Genomic DNA, 14,762 nt, shown 5'->3' with positions numbered 1-14,762 from the left:
TTTCTCGTTTCCCTTTGTGGCACGATATTGAAACGCTTCATGTTATCAACAGGAAAAATGGAAATTAATCACAGAAATAGTGACGTCGGCGAAAGAGGCCAGTATTACATAATACTGGGTTGTTAAAAGGTTCTTTTTGACAAAATGACAAACTTTTGTTTTGTTGTCAGCAAATGACAAATGTTTCCGTATATGTATTTCCAATTGTATTTAATTGTTTCCGTTTACCTGTTGTGTTTTGTATCCCACCCACCAAAACAGTGACTAAGCAATGAAATCCTAAATAATGTATGACCAAGATAACGCGCATGGAGAATATGGATATTGTGCAATATTCTTAACATTATTACGTCATAAGATTTTCTCGAATATCACACCATCTTTAGATCGATATTTTCCAACCCTTTCTAAAACTGAGATTCCTTCGATGTCGAGTGCTTGAACTTCAGATATAGGTCGACATCTCTTTCGGTTTAAGTTTCTCCAGAATGTTGATCAATGCAACAGCGTGCAATATTTCCTTATTTAAATTGCTTACCGGTATTCTCCTTTATCTATTAGAAGACACTGCATAAGGTGATATGAACGATAAGGTTGTAAAATCTTGCACTGACATGTCAGTTTTAACGTCTGTCGTTAAAGAAGACTAAAGTATGGAATTATTCTATAATATTGAGCTCCATTTTGTCAACTTATTTTCGTGAACCTAGGTCAAGAGTGAATCGTTATGCATTTCATTTGTGGAACTTAAGATTTCTAGCGCAAAACAAAAGAGGATGCAGCAGCTTAAGAGAGCTGCCGTACAACTTTCATCGTCTTGTTTTTGTTTTAATACTCCCGTTTGTATTACAACAGAATTTCTCAGCGCCGAGGCTATTTTGTCTCGTCATGATTATTTACTATGCAACCATTATATTCACCCAGATAAATAATATCCCTGTAGGCAAATATATTCCTTGACGACAGAAGTCGTCTTACGACGCTGTCGCATTTTTTTTCCCAGTCTAGGGCTAAAGTCTCGCAAGACGCGCGCGTAATGTTTCGAAGTGCGTCCACCTTATCACTTGCTATAAGATTAAATACTAGGCTGAGAAAAACAACAGCGGGACAAAGGTTTCAAAAGAGATACTGAGGCAAAGTCCTCCGCCGATAACCGTTTCGATCATCGCAGGAATCGATCGCGCCCCTTACTTATTTGATTGACGTATGCGATTACGAAGAAGACAAAATAATGAAAGACTGAAATCACTGAAACCTGACAGGATAAATCAAGTAATGTTTAAAAAGGCGAGCATCAGTGTTTTGTCGGGGTTTAAAAACACGAAGCGTAGCCAATGGTTCCAATTGTGAGAGAAGAATATTAGCATTCAAGAAGAACAAGCTATGCCTTATTAGTATTCTTTATATAAGAATTCTAACGTGGAGTTTTTTATCAGGATATAAATCTCATGCACGTGACGTTTGATTGGTGTTTTGATAGGCTGTTAGGGTCATGAATTATTAATAGTTTTTGAAGGAAGTTTTAATTAAATCATAAATGACAGCTTGAAGTCGTGCTTAATTCCTTGAAAACTTCCTGCTGGAGGTGGTGCATGGGGGTGCGTACAGATAATCAGATCCTGAATTTACGCCTCCCTTCCTCTTCAGTCTTTATTGCAAATACGCTCCTCAGTCCACTATAATATCTTTTTAAATTCGATTCAGCCTCCAATTCGAAATTACTTCGAATGTGAAACGCCTTTTCATTATCGTTTGTTTTAAAACAGTACAAATTGGAACGAGCTATTCTATACTTTGTAATTCGACCTCCTCTAGAATCAGTTCTCCCAGTTTCGAACTTTGGCAACGAGCGTGTTATTCGTCCTTTGAAATAAAAGTTGACCTTTGTTTCTTCTCACAGAAGAAAAATAAGAGCTTCGAGTCTAAATATCTCGAATCTTTATTCCTTTCGTTGCATTTACATATTCATCAATTCGCTTTTAATATTAATTATTTGTTCAAAAAGAACAACTCCTGCCACGCAGTGGTGAGAGCACTCGCAAATGTGGCGCGGGTTCGATTCCCAGACTCGGCGTCATATGTGGGTTGAGTTTGTTGTTTCTCTACTCTGCACCGAGAGGTTTTCTCCGGGTACTCCGGTTTCCCCTGTCCTCAAAAACCAACATTTGACTTGATTTGCGTTAATTGTTAATTTCAGTTTACAGTGTCCTCAATTTGATGCTCCAGCGCCAGAACGACTGGACACTTAAATAAAGTTCCTTTTGTTTTCCTTCCTTGATTACGTAATTATTCCATACTTGATCGTATACCATATTTTCTGCATACTTCAGTCATCATCAATGAAACCAATTTAATGAAAAAGTTCTGAAAACTTCAAGCCTACTCCGAAAAAGCTGCTAACAGCCAGGAAACCATGAGCTCCTGTAACAGCTTAATGCAACATTTGTTTTTTTAAGATTTTGTTTTTCTCGCTATCTCGACGTCCAGCTTTCGATATTAGGATATGTATCTCCTTGAAAATCATTTCAAACCGGAAAGTATGATCAACCTCATGCGAACCTCATCAACGAAATGGATTAATTTTCACATTCATTTTCGTTTCTAAACCGAGTTTCCTTCCTCCACGTGAACTTGTTTCAGTTTTTGCGTATGTGTTAGCTGATCAGAAGCTTCAGTCAATAAAATCAGAGAGTTTGTCGCAGCCAATAGTACAGCAACACATTTTTTCAGAGAAGGTAAAAAGAACAGATGCGACACAGAACATGCGATGCTGATCAGCCGATAATTCCATGGCGGTGTTGACCACGTGGCTTCGAGTGCTCTAGTATTCTCCACTTGTTTACCCGCGAGAGGCAACTGTACTTAAACGACCTTTCACGGGTTGGAAAATGCTTCTTGGAAGAAAAATCGCAGTAGTAAAAGTGAAATACTCGAGGAAGATTGTATATTTCAGCGTCGGACGATCAGAATATGTTATTTGAACTGTGAAAATGACTTTTAATCCTCTCGCGGAGTCGCGATCGAGTTCACCTGTCAGAATTTTCACAACTGTTCCGTGTTTAAGTATTCTGGCGTTCTTTTTTTAAGTATGCTGGTGTTCCATGTTTAAGTATTCTGGCATTCTTTTTTTAAGTATTCCGGCGTTCCGCCGTTCCGGCATTCCATCATTCCGGCATTCCATGTTAAGTACTGGCCGTGGCGCGCTATGACGTCAAGTGGCGTGATGATCGGCCGACAAAAATGCAAATAGACCACATTCACTCATCTCTTCGCCCAAAACCTCAGAGACGGTCAAACATGGCATTCGGGGCCCATTCGCTCCGCTTCGCTGTAGCTTTTTGTGTATTTTCACATCTTCAAAGTATAGCTTCAGTGACAGGTACGTTTTCTACTTTCTAGACTACGTTTTTACGGCGGTTTTTTCGCGATACCGGCTCAAAATACAAAGTTGATTTACAACTACCATCTGTCGAAGCCGCCGCCTTTGTCACACACCTGACTGACACCTAGACCTTCTTTCGCCAAAACTGTATAGATTTGACCGCTTTTAGTTTCACGATGGCAAAGTATTGATTTTTTTTACAAATTTGTCGAGGATAGACGATGCAACAAAAGTTTTTCCAACCCGAATTCTTGGGTCTGTGTTTGTAGTGAAGCTGCTACTATGAATATTTTACGCCATGACGCTCGTAAGTCGGTCTCGCATACCGCTCCCCCGTACACACCCTCCATTCGTTGAGAGATCGAAAGTTCGGTGTAATTTAACGCTGTTTGGGTGTCTTCGTTTCACGGATTCTTGTGTTCTTAATTTAAAAGCGAAAAAGCGGGTGAAATTTGTGCTAAATTCTTGCTCGTTAGGTTATCATTTCGTACCTGTTTTTGCGTTGCTAGGTTTTTCCTGCCGTTCAGATCAGTTTAAATGTGCAAACCAGCGATGTATTTTTTCAAGTTGGAGATGCGATGGTCTAAATGACTGTATGGACAATTCCGACGAAATTGGATGCGGTAAGTTTAAGTTTAAGCCTTGAGTTTCATCCATGCTCCACTGACGACGTTTCCGTGAGATACAAACTTTCCGCTATGCGCTAAATCCAATTTAAACCTTGGCTCGTTACTCGACGGAAATGTCTGAAAGTAGAACGCAATCAACACCCTTTTGCTTTTATAGGTGAAGCATTGGTGTACAATTCTCAGATCTCCAACAAAATGCTAAACTCTGCGAGAAACTTAACTAGTTCTTTTGCTATCGTCTTTTAAATAAAACTCGTTGAAATTCAAATGCAAACAACAAAGCATATCCTTGTGCGTCATAAAATAACGTCCGTCTGTACGCCTGATTTTCCGTATCTTTGTCAGAGGAGACTGGAAGTATTTCATCAACATTAACTTGTGCTGGTAGAAAAAAGACTGTAATATTCCCTCACAAATTTGTAATGAACCGAATTCATCGACATTTTTGCAACTTCCTTAGAGATGGAGTTAAAGCGATGATTCGGAAGGTACTTTTAATACAAACCGGATTTTATTTGTTTTAAATTGTAAAGCTGCCGAGATGAGAGGAAAGCGTTTTTTCGTTTCTCACTCAATCTATGAAAATCGAGATCGATGCTTTATTTTTCGGAGAAAGGGAAATAGTTCATAATTCTTGGTGACGTTTTCTTCGGTTTACGGTCAGAACACTGTTTTAGGGGAAGTACGTAGGTGTGTCGATTTGGCGTTTTCCGATTGGATGAAGACAGTCTTCGCCGAAAAATTTCCATTTCACTAAGCAACGCAAACGATTAAGGCTTCATTTGATATTCGAGTTAAAAAAAAAGAAGATCCACGTTTTATGGACGACTAATTTGAGAATTTGATCTTGACAAAAGGGATACTTCAAACAAGTTTAAACTGTGTTGGACTTGTTTGTTTAGGTACATGTAATTGCCTTCGGAAACATGTTGACGGTGTAGAGAGATTGGCCTTTTCACATAACTTTGTTGTTTGCAATCAAGGATTTTTCGAAGTGTTCGTGTTTGATGACATGAAATTTGCTTTCTTTTCCAAATATATCAATGCTCAAATCTGTTTCTTTGACAACAAATTTCAAATTTTAGAATGAGTGGGAGTATGCTGGTAAGATTTCATCTTAATTTATTAATGCAAAATTCCTTAAAAGGTAAGAGAATTTTGTTTGGTAATTATTGTTAACTTCTATTTCTGGTTATTGTCGCTCAATAAAGTTTTACTTGGTGATGGATAAATATGCTATATACATGTATCTTCTGTACATTAACATATTAACGAATTATGACTCAAAAACTTTGCACAACGAGCAATAATAAATTAAATCACCCTAGTCAACCCACGCCCATGTTTTTGTTGACATATGGGAGTTTTGGTGATGTATTACTCTTGGGATTTGACCAAGCCAAAAATAATCATGAGCCAGTGCAAGATATTTTTATTGGCGTTACCTATATTTCTTTGCTACCCAAGCAGTTGACGATGAAAACAAGGAGAGAGAGTTTAATTTAGTTAAAATTTGTTGCTTGTGCAGTCCTTTGTAAGAAATGATAAGCAGTACCGAGTCTCAGTAAAAGTAAACTAAAGATGGTTTCATTAGTCACGCACGAAATACACACTTGTAGCATAAGATGAAATGCTCTTATTCTACGTCCCCAGAATTTCTTCGTTTTCAAGTTTACCAAATCTTTAAACGGGTGTTAAATCAAACAAAAATTTCTGCCTCCCGTATATATTAGCACAAGCTGACCTCCACAGTTTTTACTTTCCATATCAAAAATCAAAATATGTCACAGGCAAGCTTGCTCAGTTCCACAATACGCAGTGTTATTATTGGTGAAAGAATGAAATGAACAGCGAAAAAGATGAAGGTTTTTACAGATTGTGATAGGGATCACTATTCAAATGTTCGCCTGTGTTCAGTGCTGTCAGCTTGAGCGGAAGATACGCACACATAACATAATTTGAACCATAATCATCAATCTGACAGTGAATTTGCTCTTCGTGATTCCTTGCAATGTAGTCCAAGAAATTATTTTTCCACTTTTCTGGAAATGATAATACATTGATTCCGATCATTGTAACTGTTAATCGCTCTCTGGTTCTCCGAGGAATCACAATTCAATGATTGTGGCCTACTCCTCACTGCCACTCCAAGGATAGCACAGTCGGTTAGTGCGCGGCCTTGATGCAAGAGGTCCCGAGTTCGATCCCTGGATCTCACATCCTTGTTTCGACTTCTTTCCTTTCAGTGTAGCCTAAGTAGCTTTAAATACCCTTAAAACGGAGCACTGATGGAAAGAGGGGGGTAAAATGAGTGCACCGTCGGCTTCCTGGGAGAATACTCGTTAGAGAGTAAAGGAACTTCCGACGTTAAATACCGTGTACCTTTACCTTTACCTTCACTCCAAGAGAAGCCACTTTCACCCCAACAACGCTTTCCATTTCCACTCGATAACATGTCGCAAAGAGCAAGTCATAGGTAAATAATCATAGAAAATGAAATTTTAATAAACATAGCTTATTTTTCCATAGAAAACAGAATTATATAGTTCATTTGATGTCCGATGGAAACAGATTACTTTCACAGTTACTGAATTCAGAGTTTTCGGTTGCACCAAAAAGGGCGACTGAGTTGTGGGCGTGCAATGTAAATTGGGTGAATAGGGTCCTTTAATGCAAGTCTGTTGAAATATGTTTGATGTTGATTAAAATTGAAAATAAGTTTCCCTGTTTTAAACAAATTTCTTGAGTACAGAGAGGACAATTTTACTGGGCCCTTTATAATTTTCATGTTTTCTCTTACTGAATGGTCACCTTAACACTATTTTAAGGGAGATACAACCCAAACTTACTCCTACAGTACATGTATCTGTATATAGTTCAATTTGCGTAGCCAATGATAGCCATGGAATACTTCTTTACTGACCAGTTTACATCGTCCAGTTTCACTTTAAGTATGGGAGTTCTTCGTCTTTTTCTTGTGAAGTAATGCAGATTAATTAAGAGCTGTATTCTTGGTGAAAATACAGTGTTTGACTTAAATTGTTAGTTTAGGTCACTTTGAAATGCACTTTATAAGTTATTTCTTTTTGTAAAAGTTATGTAAATTTGTAAATCCACAGAATCCATCAAAGAGGATCTCTTGAATATTTAAATACTGATGGAAATTAGTTAATTTTAGTCTGTTTATGTTATTTTCTTGTAATAGTAGGGGGAAACTTTCTTTAGAACTTAAAAACTGTCATTAATTTTCATGTGTGGAAAAATACAATTAAAGCAGAAGGCAAGCCCTGCCCAAATTGAACAAAATCATCGGACCAACTGCTATTTACATCTCATTGTTGATGCTCTTCTGGGAAAAAAAATCATATTTTCTGAAAGGAACACATTGTCAGAGAAAAGACAAAATGTGTAAATTCAAGCACTCAGTCTTTAAATGAAAAATAACTGTACTTTGTAGGCTAAGCTCATTGTAACAACTTTTTGCAAATTGTATTTGGTCTACTACCGTACAAGCAATCATTCCTTCACAAATTCTACCACAGGAATTAGTTCCAAACTCTGCAAATACGAAATTCATTCTCCAAGAACAAGCTGTGTCTTTACATTATAATTCAGTAATCCAGAAGACTTATTAATCTGCGCTGCGTTGGCAGAAATCTTTTGCACCGATATTATTATAATGCAAAATACCAATAAAATAGAACTTGTAGTTTAAAATAGATATGACTAAAACCACTTGTATCTTGCAGGTTATATGCTTTAATTTGGAACAAGAAACGTCTCGTTTGTTAGATCATTACATTTTACAACTTGATATTGTCAATAGCTAATTTGATGTGCATTTCAGAAAATACTGTACTCGCTTTTATGTAATAGATCGGGCATAATTAATAAATTTATTTCCTTAGCATTGAGAAATATTATACAGAGACATTGAATGAAACTTAAATTTGACATATGAGTTTTTCTAATGTATAATTTATTTAATTAAAACGAGGATGTTTTGTGGGCTTCTATTTTGAGTCATGACTGATGGCAGGCCAAGTGTAAACAGGTGGTGACATCATTTTGTGGTCCCAAGTCTCATGACAACCTACATGACTGAAGCTTTGAAATTAAGAAATTCCTATTGGTACAAAGTCATTTCAACTAAACTTACAGCAAAATGTGACAGTAATCACAAGTTGCATGCATGTTGCACACCTGTTTGTACCAGTAGAATCAAGTCCATAATAGTCATGAGCAAGTAACACGCAAGTTACTCACACAAGGAACATAAGGTTAAAGCTAGTACAGTGTGTAATGAAAAGCCTTTATTTCGCTGTTTTTTGTTAACATACATGTTATTACATGTAGGCCCACTAAAGGACTTTCACTATTTGTTGCCTGCTAGCCCAACATTTGGGAATATGGAACAGACAGTGAAAGTGTGTAGGGTGTGGCATTCTTGTATAATTTCTTATGCTCTCAGTTTCTTCTGCCAACAGAAGTTGTCTCTGTGTAAGTGTTTCTTGAAATAAAATGTAGACAAATATTATTATTGCATTCGGAAATAGTTGGGGCTTTTTTGAAGTCCATAATGAGATAATAATTGTTTTATCCATTCGTGCAAGACCTGCAGAAACATGTGCAGTATTTGCCCTTGGTTTGACTTGCATATTTTTCACTCAGGTACTCCAATCATACATTGGCAAGCAGTTGGTGGCTATAAATAGGATGAACCTATTAAGAATGATGACAATGAATGGGTCATCCATAGAAGAGAAAGAAAAAGGGAAAAAGAAAAGCCTTAAAATGAAATACATTCCATACAACAATAACGATAAATGGCCTAACATTTGGTCGGGTTTAATTTATGATTTTAAAACATTGTTTAGCATTGCAGTGTGATATAAAATCCCCCTGTGTTGTTGAGTAATCGTTTGTTGTATGCAAGCCAAACGGTAGAGTCATTCAGGATTCCAAGACTTCACTCTTGCATGCCAGCAGGGGTGTTGATAGGCTTTCACGGTAGTCTGCTGATTAGCTGGGTTAAGGAAAAACAACAGCTTATGCATTTTCAGATTTCAAAGCTGCCAGACCACAGGAGCACCCAACGATAATCCTCGGTGAAATATGTGTTTGGGAGAGTTAACCTGTTCTGAGAATTTCGGTTCTACGTTGCCAGACAGCTACAGATTTCTTTACTAAAACCTCACCTAAAAGATTTGCAACCAGGGAAAAGTAGTCCCTTAATTATTTTGGCACTTAAAAAGGTCACCTAGCGGTTTCGGATGAGCAAAATGGTTCGGTTGGAAGTCCTTTTAAATTAAAACGCAACGTTCAGCTAGAAATTTCTGAAATGAAGAAATCATTCCCTAAAGTTATCGGACACTTCAATTTTCAGCGAAGATATCCGAACAGATCACATTCCTCTAGGTGATAAAAACATCTCTTTAGACAGACTTAATACATGACAAGGAGCCTAGAAACGTCTCTCAAAGGCTTTTGGCTTAATTTGATCGTTGGGTGCCTTTGAGACTACAGTCTGTAGTCTGCAAACTCTATATTTCAGGATGTTGGCCTGAATGGTCAGTTGTGAAAGTTGTAGATAGAATGCAGTGATGGTATTTTTAATGTGTTTAATGACAGTCCTGCTCCCTTCGTGGTTTGTTATCTTTATTTTAAACGTTGAAATTTTTTTTATAACCTCCTGTGGGCAGAATTCAGACAATTTTGTTATTAGTTCGCTATTGTTTTTGTTTCTTAGAATTATTCTCTCTTCATGCTTGCTATCCTCTCAGGCTATCCTTTACTTTTAAAGTTGACATTTTTTGATAACCCCCTGTGGGTGGAATTCGGAGAATTTTGTTTATCGTTCGCCAACACTTGTTATTATCTCTAGTGTTAACTTCAGTCTACATATACTGTCGATTACTTCTAAATACCATTGGTTTTTATTGGTACATGTAAAGGACAGCTCCAACCCCCGGGTCGCGATATTTTAAACTATTTATTTTGAAAACTTGCAAGCATATCTTTACTCATTTAACATGGCATTCCTTTCGACCATCCGCGCGTTTGAACCACGCACACTAGCGAATCACTCGAGCCTACTTTTTAATGGAATTTTGTTTTCAAACTTCAATACATGAAAGTCTGCACGAATACCACTTGGATGTAACCTCCAAAGTCACGGGCAGTTTGATCTCCGGAAAGCTATCGTGATTGTTCCAAGTAAACGCCATTGTTCGGAACGCTCTCTAATCCCAGTTGAATGATGGGTCGTGAGTGGGCCACTTATCTCGCGAAGCTGCAGCCAATATAGGAAACTGGCTGGCTGTTTGTTTATTTATTTGTTTGGCTCGTCTTTGCAAACGATTGAACGTTATTGACAAAATAGTCAGTATTCGTTTTTACTTGTTCTTTTTGCTCGAATGTTTCTTTCCAAAGGGACAGCTGAAAGAATGAAAAACGCAGTGAAATTCAGATTAAATTGAGATTTATTGGAAGTATTGGAGTTAACGCTCCAGTTGCTTGTCAGGCTTTTGAACGTTTTCCTAAAGACTTGCATGAAAGCCCGAAGGCAAACCTGTTCAAAGATAATAAGCAGTTTGTCGGAGTCATCTCCTTTAAAACCTCCGATACTAGGAGCAGTCGTGAGGCACGCACGGTTAATTGGTTCTCGCACCATTTTTCGCGCAGCCGAAACCCTCTTCCTCGGTTTTGCAAGGAAATTCCATGGGAACGCTTGCAGCTGTTAAGATATTCTGCAAATGGGTAATAGAGTGACTTCTGGTGAGAAAGGAGGCATTTGTTTTTGCCCGAGCAACGTCATTTACGCATATTAAACTTGTGCAGTGAGAAAGTGCAAATGCAAGTGACAGACACGCACAAACAGAATGCTCCACTAGTCTTTTACCATGTTCATATGTCAAAAAAATAGCCAAATAAGACACAATTTTTTTAGAGCCCAAAACTTGACATTTTTGGATATTTGTAGTTTGTGAAGCGCAGCGTTATTCAAGTAAACTTGGATTTCTTGATGAACTTTTTTAGCCCCAGTTTAGTGGCTGTCGGACTGTGCTTTTTTCGAAAGCTTTATGTAAATGATTTTCGAGAAAACCTTCAAGAAACGAGAAACGACCAGTTTTTCGAACGATTTTGCAAAGGGAGGAGTGTTATGAGAACAACTCAAGGCTATTTAACAATTAGACCCTTAGCCCGCAAGGACTACCGGTCAGTAGCCCATGAGGCCAAGCCGAATGGGCTATTGACCCGTGGCCCTTGCGGGCGAAGGATCTAATTGATTTAGTATCGCTCAACAAGTCGGACAGAAAAGGCAATAATAAAGTTAACAAATGCAAGTTGAAGAAATATTTATTTGGGAATGAAACGAAAGAAAGCGTCACGCTTTTCGCTACTCGCTACTAAACACGGCTAAATGTACAGTAAATGTATGGTATTTTGGCCGACTTTGAAACGCTGTAGCGCCGCTAAAAAGAGACAGATTTCCAACTTTTGCCATTACTTTAAATAGTTTTACTGATATCATTCAGTCAACAGAAAATAAGGCCATTAAGGCCGGGACACACTAGGCGACATGTCTCTGCGACAAATTGCTCCATGTGTACTATTTGCAAAACAAGTCGCTGCGACACGACGCCTGTTCGGAGCACACGCAGTGATCTCGTATGAGGGGGAATGTGAACTAGTTTTCTAATTCAATATGGCTGACCATATGACGCTCTCTCATTGGTTCATTTATATTTTGTCGCGGCGACTTGTTGCCGGAAGTGTACACACGATGCGACAACGCTTGCGGCGACTTGTCCCCGCGACGTGTTGCAGCGACTTATCGCCTAGTGTGTCCCGGCCTTGAAGGAAGGTATATATGACGTCCGTAAATTCGAATAATATATCTTCTCATGTTGCTTCTAATTTCGTGGCAATTTTCCGTAAATGATTTTAGATGGGTTTTGTATGAAATGTTAAAAATTCATTTATGGTCGTTGTAGGCTGAATCTGTTCTTTTATATTTCATGAAAATAATCTCAGTGTAAAGGTCTTTTAAAAGACACTTTCACTGTGGAAATCCGTCCCTTTTTAGTGGGGCAACAGTGGTTCAAAGTTGGCCAAAATCCCATATTTAGCCGTGTTTGCCTTCCAGCCAAGATAGCCGTCGAAGGGTTTAATAAGGGGAGTTGTAGGTTTTTGGACTTATGGCAAGACTGGCCTTGTTCTCTCGATGTTCGTGACTGATGAGCCCATCTTTCATTTTAGGGGCCCGATTGTGTAACGAGACGGACAGATTCAAGTGCGCCAACGGCCGGTGTGTTTTGAGAATTGACGTTTGCGATGGTGCTAACGATTGCGGAGATAACAGCGATGAGGCAACGGACAGTGGACCTCGATGTTGTAAGTAGAGAACTTTAGATTCTAAGACGAGAACGACTACGATTTCGAGATTTTCTCAAAAGGAAGCTTAAGCACCCGCGTTTTTGAGACACCCACGGCAACCGGAAGTGCGTTGTTTTCCCTTTTAACTGGTCTTCACACAACCACCTTTACATTGCTAAGTATCTTTTCTCAATTAGAAATGATTAGTATAAAAATCTGGGAGACGCCACGGTCCTGGAACGCGAAATGTTCTCTTCCGGTTGCCGTCCGTGTCTCAAAAGCGCCCTTGCTTAAGCTCCCTAAAGAACAACAGTGACTGTGCGCAAACCAGCGTCATTTTGGCGAGAAAAACGTGATACCGTCGTCATGCATTTTAGTACGAGGTTTTGCAAAAATGTTGTCGCGTCAAAACAAGTCAACAACACGGTAGCAGTTTTGGCATTTTTCAATGAGCAAAAAGGCTCCGTTACCAGCAATAAGAATAACTGAGCAACCTATACTGCGGTCAAAGAGTAAGATTAATCGTACGGGTTATAAATTTTCGCTAAAAGCAGGCAGTCAAATCTTGTACTTGTTCTCGTCCTCGTACTAGAATCTAAAGGTCCGTAGTATTTTGTGCATTGTTTCCTGCATGCTTTGCTCTTAATTTCTCGTCAACTTAGTCATACAGCTATTTAAGACTTGAGGTTTTGTACATTAATTAAGCTGCAGATAATCGACCGATTTCTGTTTATCGAAAACTGGGTAATTTTCACAAGCGAGCGAGTGTCTCAAAGTAGATTCCTTGTGGTGAAGGCATATATATGCGAACGTTAATCTTGGACAGTAGGCAAAAATTCGAGCGGTTCCGAACCGATTCCGATCGGATAGTGCAAATTCGTTAAAGTCTCGGGTGGCTTCTGATTCCTTCCTTGCTTCCGATAACTCCATGGTCAATAAAAACCTGGTTCAACTGAAGATGGTCGTTCTTTGATGGAAGAAGGATTATGAATTGTCGTTTTCATCGTTAGGAGTAGTTTTTCAATTTTTGCGAATTTTATTGGTTTTATCACTTCTACAGCACCTGTTTCGCTGACATGCAGCTCTTCCGACTTCATGTGTTCCAATGGTCATTGCATTGATAAGCGTTTGAGATGCGATGGGGAAGATGACTGCAGCGATAACAGTGACGAACAGAACTGCTTCCACAGTAAGTCTTCTTTTTCAGTCGCTTGAAGCATTTGTCTCTTGACTTGTGAGTATTTTTTCTGTTTTTGTGGTTAGTCACGTGATCAAGAGCGATACGCGGCTGGGGAGAGGGGAGAGCAAGTCTCTGCGATCAGTAATTGGTGAGAATTGTAATCTTGCCGTGGAAGCCAATCAAAAATACAAACTTGAGTTTCTTGGTTGCACGCATTTTCCCGCATTTACGCTGACATGATGTTTTGCCCTGGGTTCTGATTGGCTTATTTGAATGTCTTGGACTGGCCAGTGGAATGGTCTTTGGCTTGGGTTCAACGCAATTCCGCAGAGCTATTTTCGGTTGAGTGTCTTTTTGAGTAATAGTTACACTTTGCGATGGACTAAAATCAGGGACTTTATGTTCTGTTCGGAATTTAGCATTTCATCACTCTCCTGCGTATAGATTACATGTATCTCAACAGCTTCTCGGAAAAGATAAGCGACACTTTGTGGGCCTACCCCTACCCCATCCCGGAGGGGAGGCCCGAGTAGTTGTACCATATATGGACAATGACGCGTACGAGAACTGTTAAGTGGGAGTTGAGGGGAGCCTTTGAACTGTAAGTGAGTCAAAAAGCTGCAAGTTTAGTTGAGATTAAACGGTGAAAAACGCAATGCAGCTTCTCCAAGTGTACCGTTCGAGTGTACAGGTCAAAGATACTATTTAAAGGTTGCGGTGTTTTCAGACAGTGCTTTTTCCTTTTTTTTTACAGCGTGTAAATCAATGGAATTTCGTTGTGCAAACGGCAGATGCATCGATGCAGAATTTGTCTGTGATTTAGAAGATGACTGCGGTGACAGAAGCGATGAACGGAATTGTCGTAAGTTGTCTCCAAACACAACCTCGTTCCCAGGACCTCTCCCAGCCTGGGAACGAGGTTGCTGCAAACAATGGTTTTCATTGAGGTGATCTAATACGGGTTCTCCAGTTTTCCTCTCTCCCCAAAAACCAAACGAAAAGCAGGGAGCTTAAGATAGCTCAAACTATATTTTTAAGGACGTTCGTGCCCATTGCTACTACGCATTTTTTCGCGCTTGTCACGCACACGTCATGCATCGCAGAGCACGAAGGTAAACACTTGAATACTCGGTGAGCCCCATTTTCTTTCCGTAGATCACTTCCTTTCCTGATTTTGTCCATGTTAACAAAA

At 39.0% G+C, this 14,762-nt stretch overlaps 1 protein-coding gene across 2 annotated transcripts in view; it reads left to right on the top strand.

Annotated features, from left to right (window-relative positions):
• The first annotated feature begins 1,630 nt into the window (after positions 1–1,630).
• The window catches only part of LOC137973439 (very low-density lipoprotein receptor-like), a 32,030-nt gene continuing 18,898 nt past the window's right edge, over positions 1,631–14,762 (top strand). The window contains exons 1-5 of one of the 2 annotated variants that reach the window (XM_068820243.1): positions 1,631–3,379; positions 3,892–4,005; positions 12,274–12,408; positions 13,451–13,579; positions 14,325–14,432. In XM_068820243.1, coding sequence (XP_068676344.1) covers positions 3,241–3,379; positions 3,892–4,005; positions 12,274–12,408; positions 13,451–13,579; positions 14,325–14,432 — 625 coding nt within the window. In that variant the 5' untranslated portion in view covers positions 1,631–3,240. The remainder of the gene's footprint in view (positions 3,380–3,891; positions 4,006–12,273; positions 12,409–13,450; positions 13,580–14,324; positions 14,433–14,762) is intronic. The other variant, XM_068820244.1, reaches the window with a different exon arrangement.

Source organism: Montipora foliosa, chromosome 10, assembly GCF_036669935.1.
Source record: "Montipora foliosa isolate CH-2021 chromosome 10, ASM3666993v2, whole genome shotgun sequence".
Classification (NCBI taxonomy): Eukaryota; Metazoa; Cnidaria; class Anthozoa; order Scleractinia; family Acroporidae; genus Montipora; species Montipora foliosa.
The sequence above is the reverse complement of the archived record's forward strand: the minus strand, read 5'-3'. Positions and strand labels throughout refer to the sequence as shown.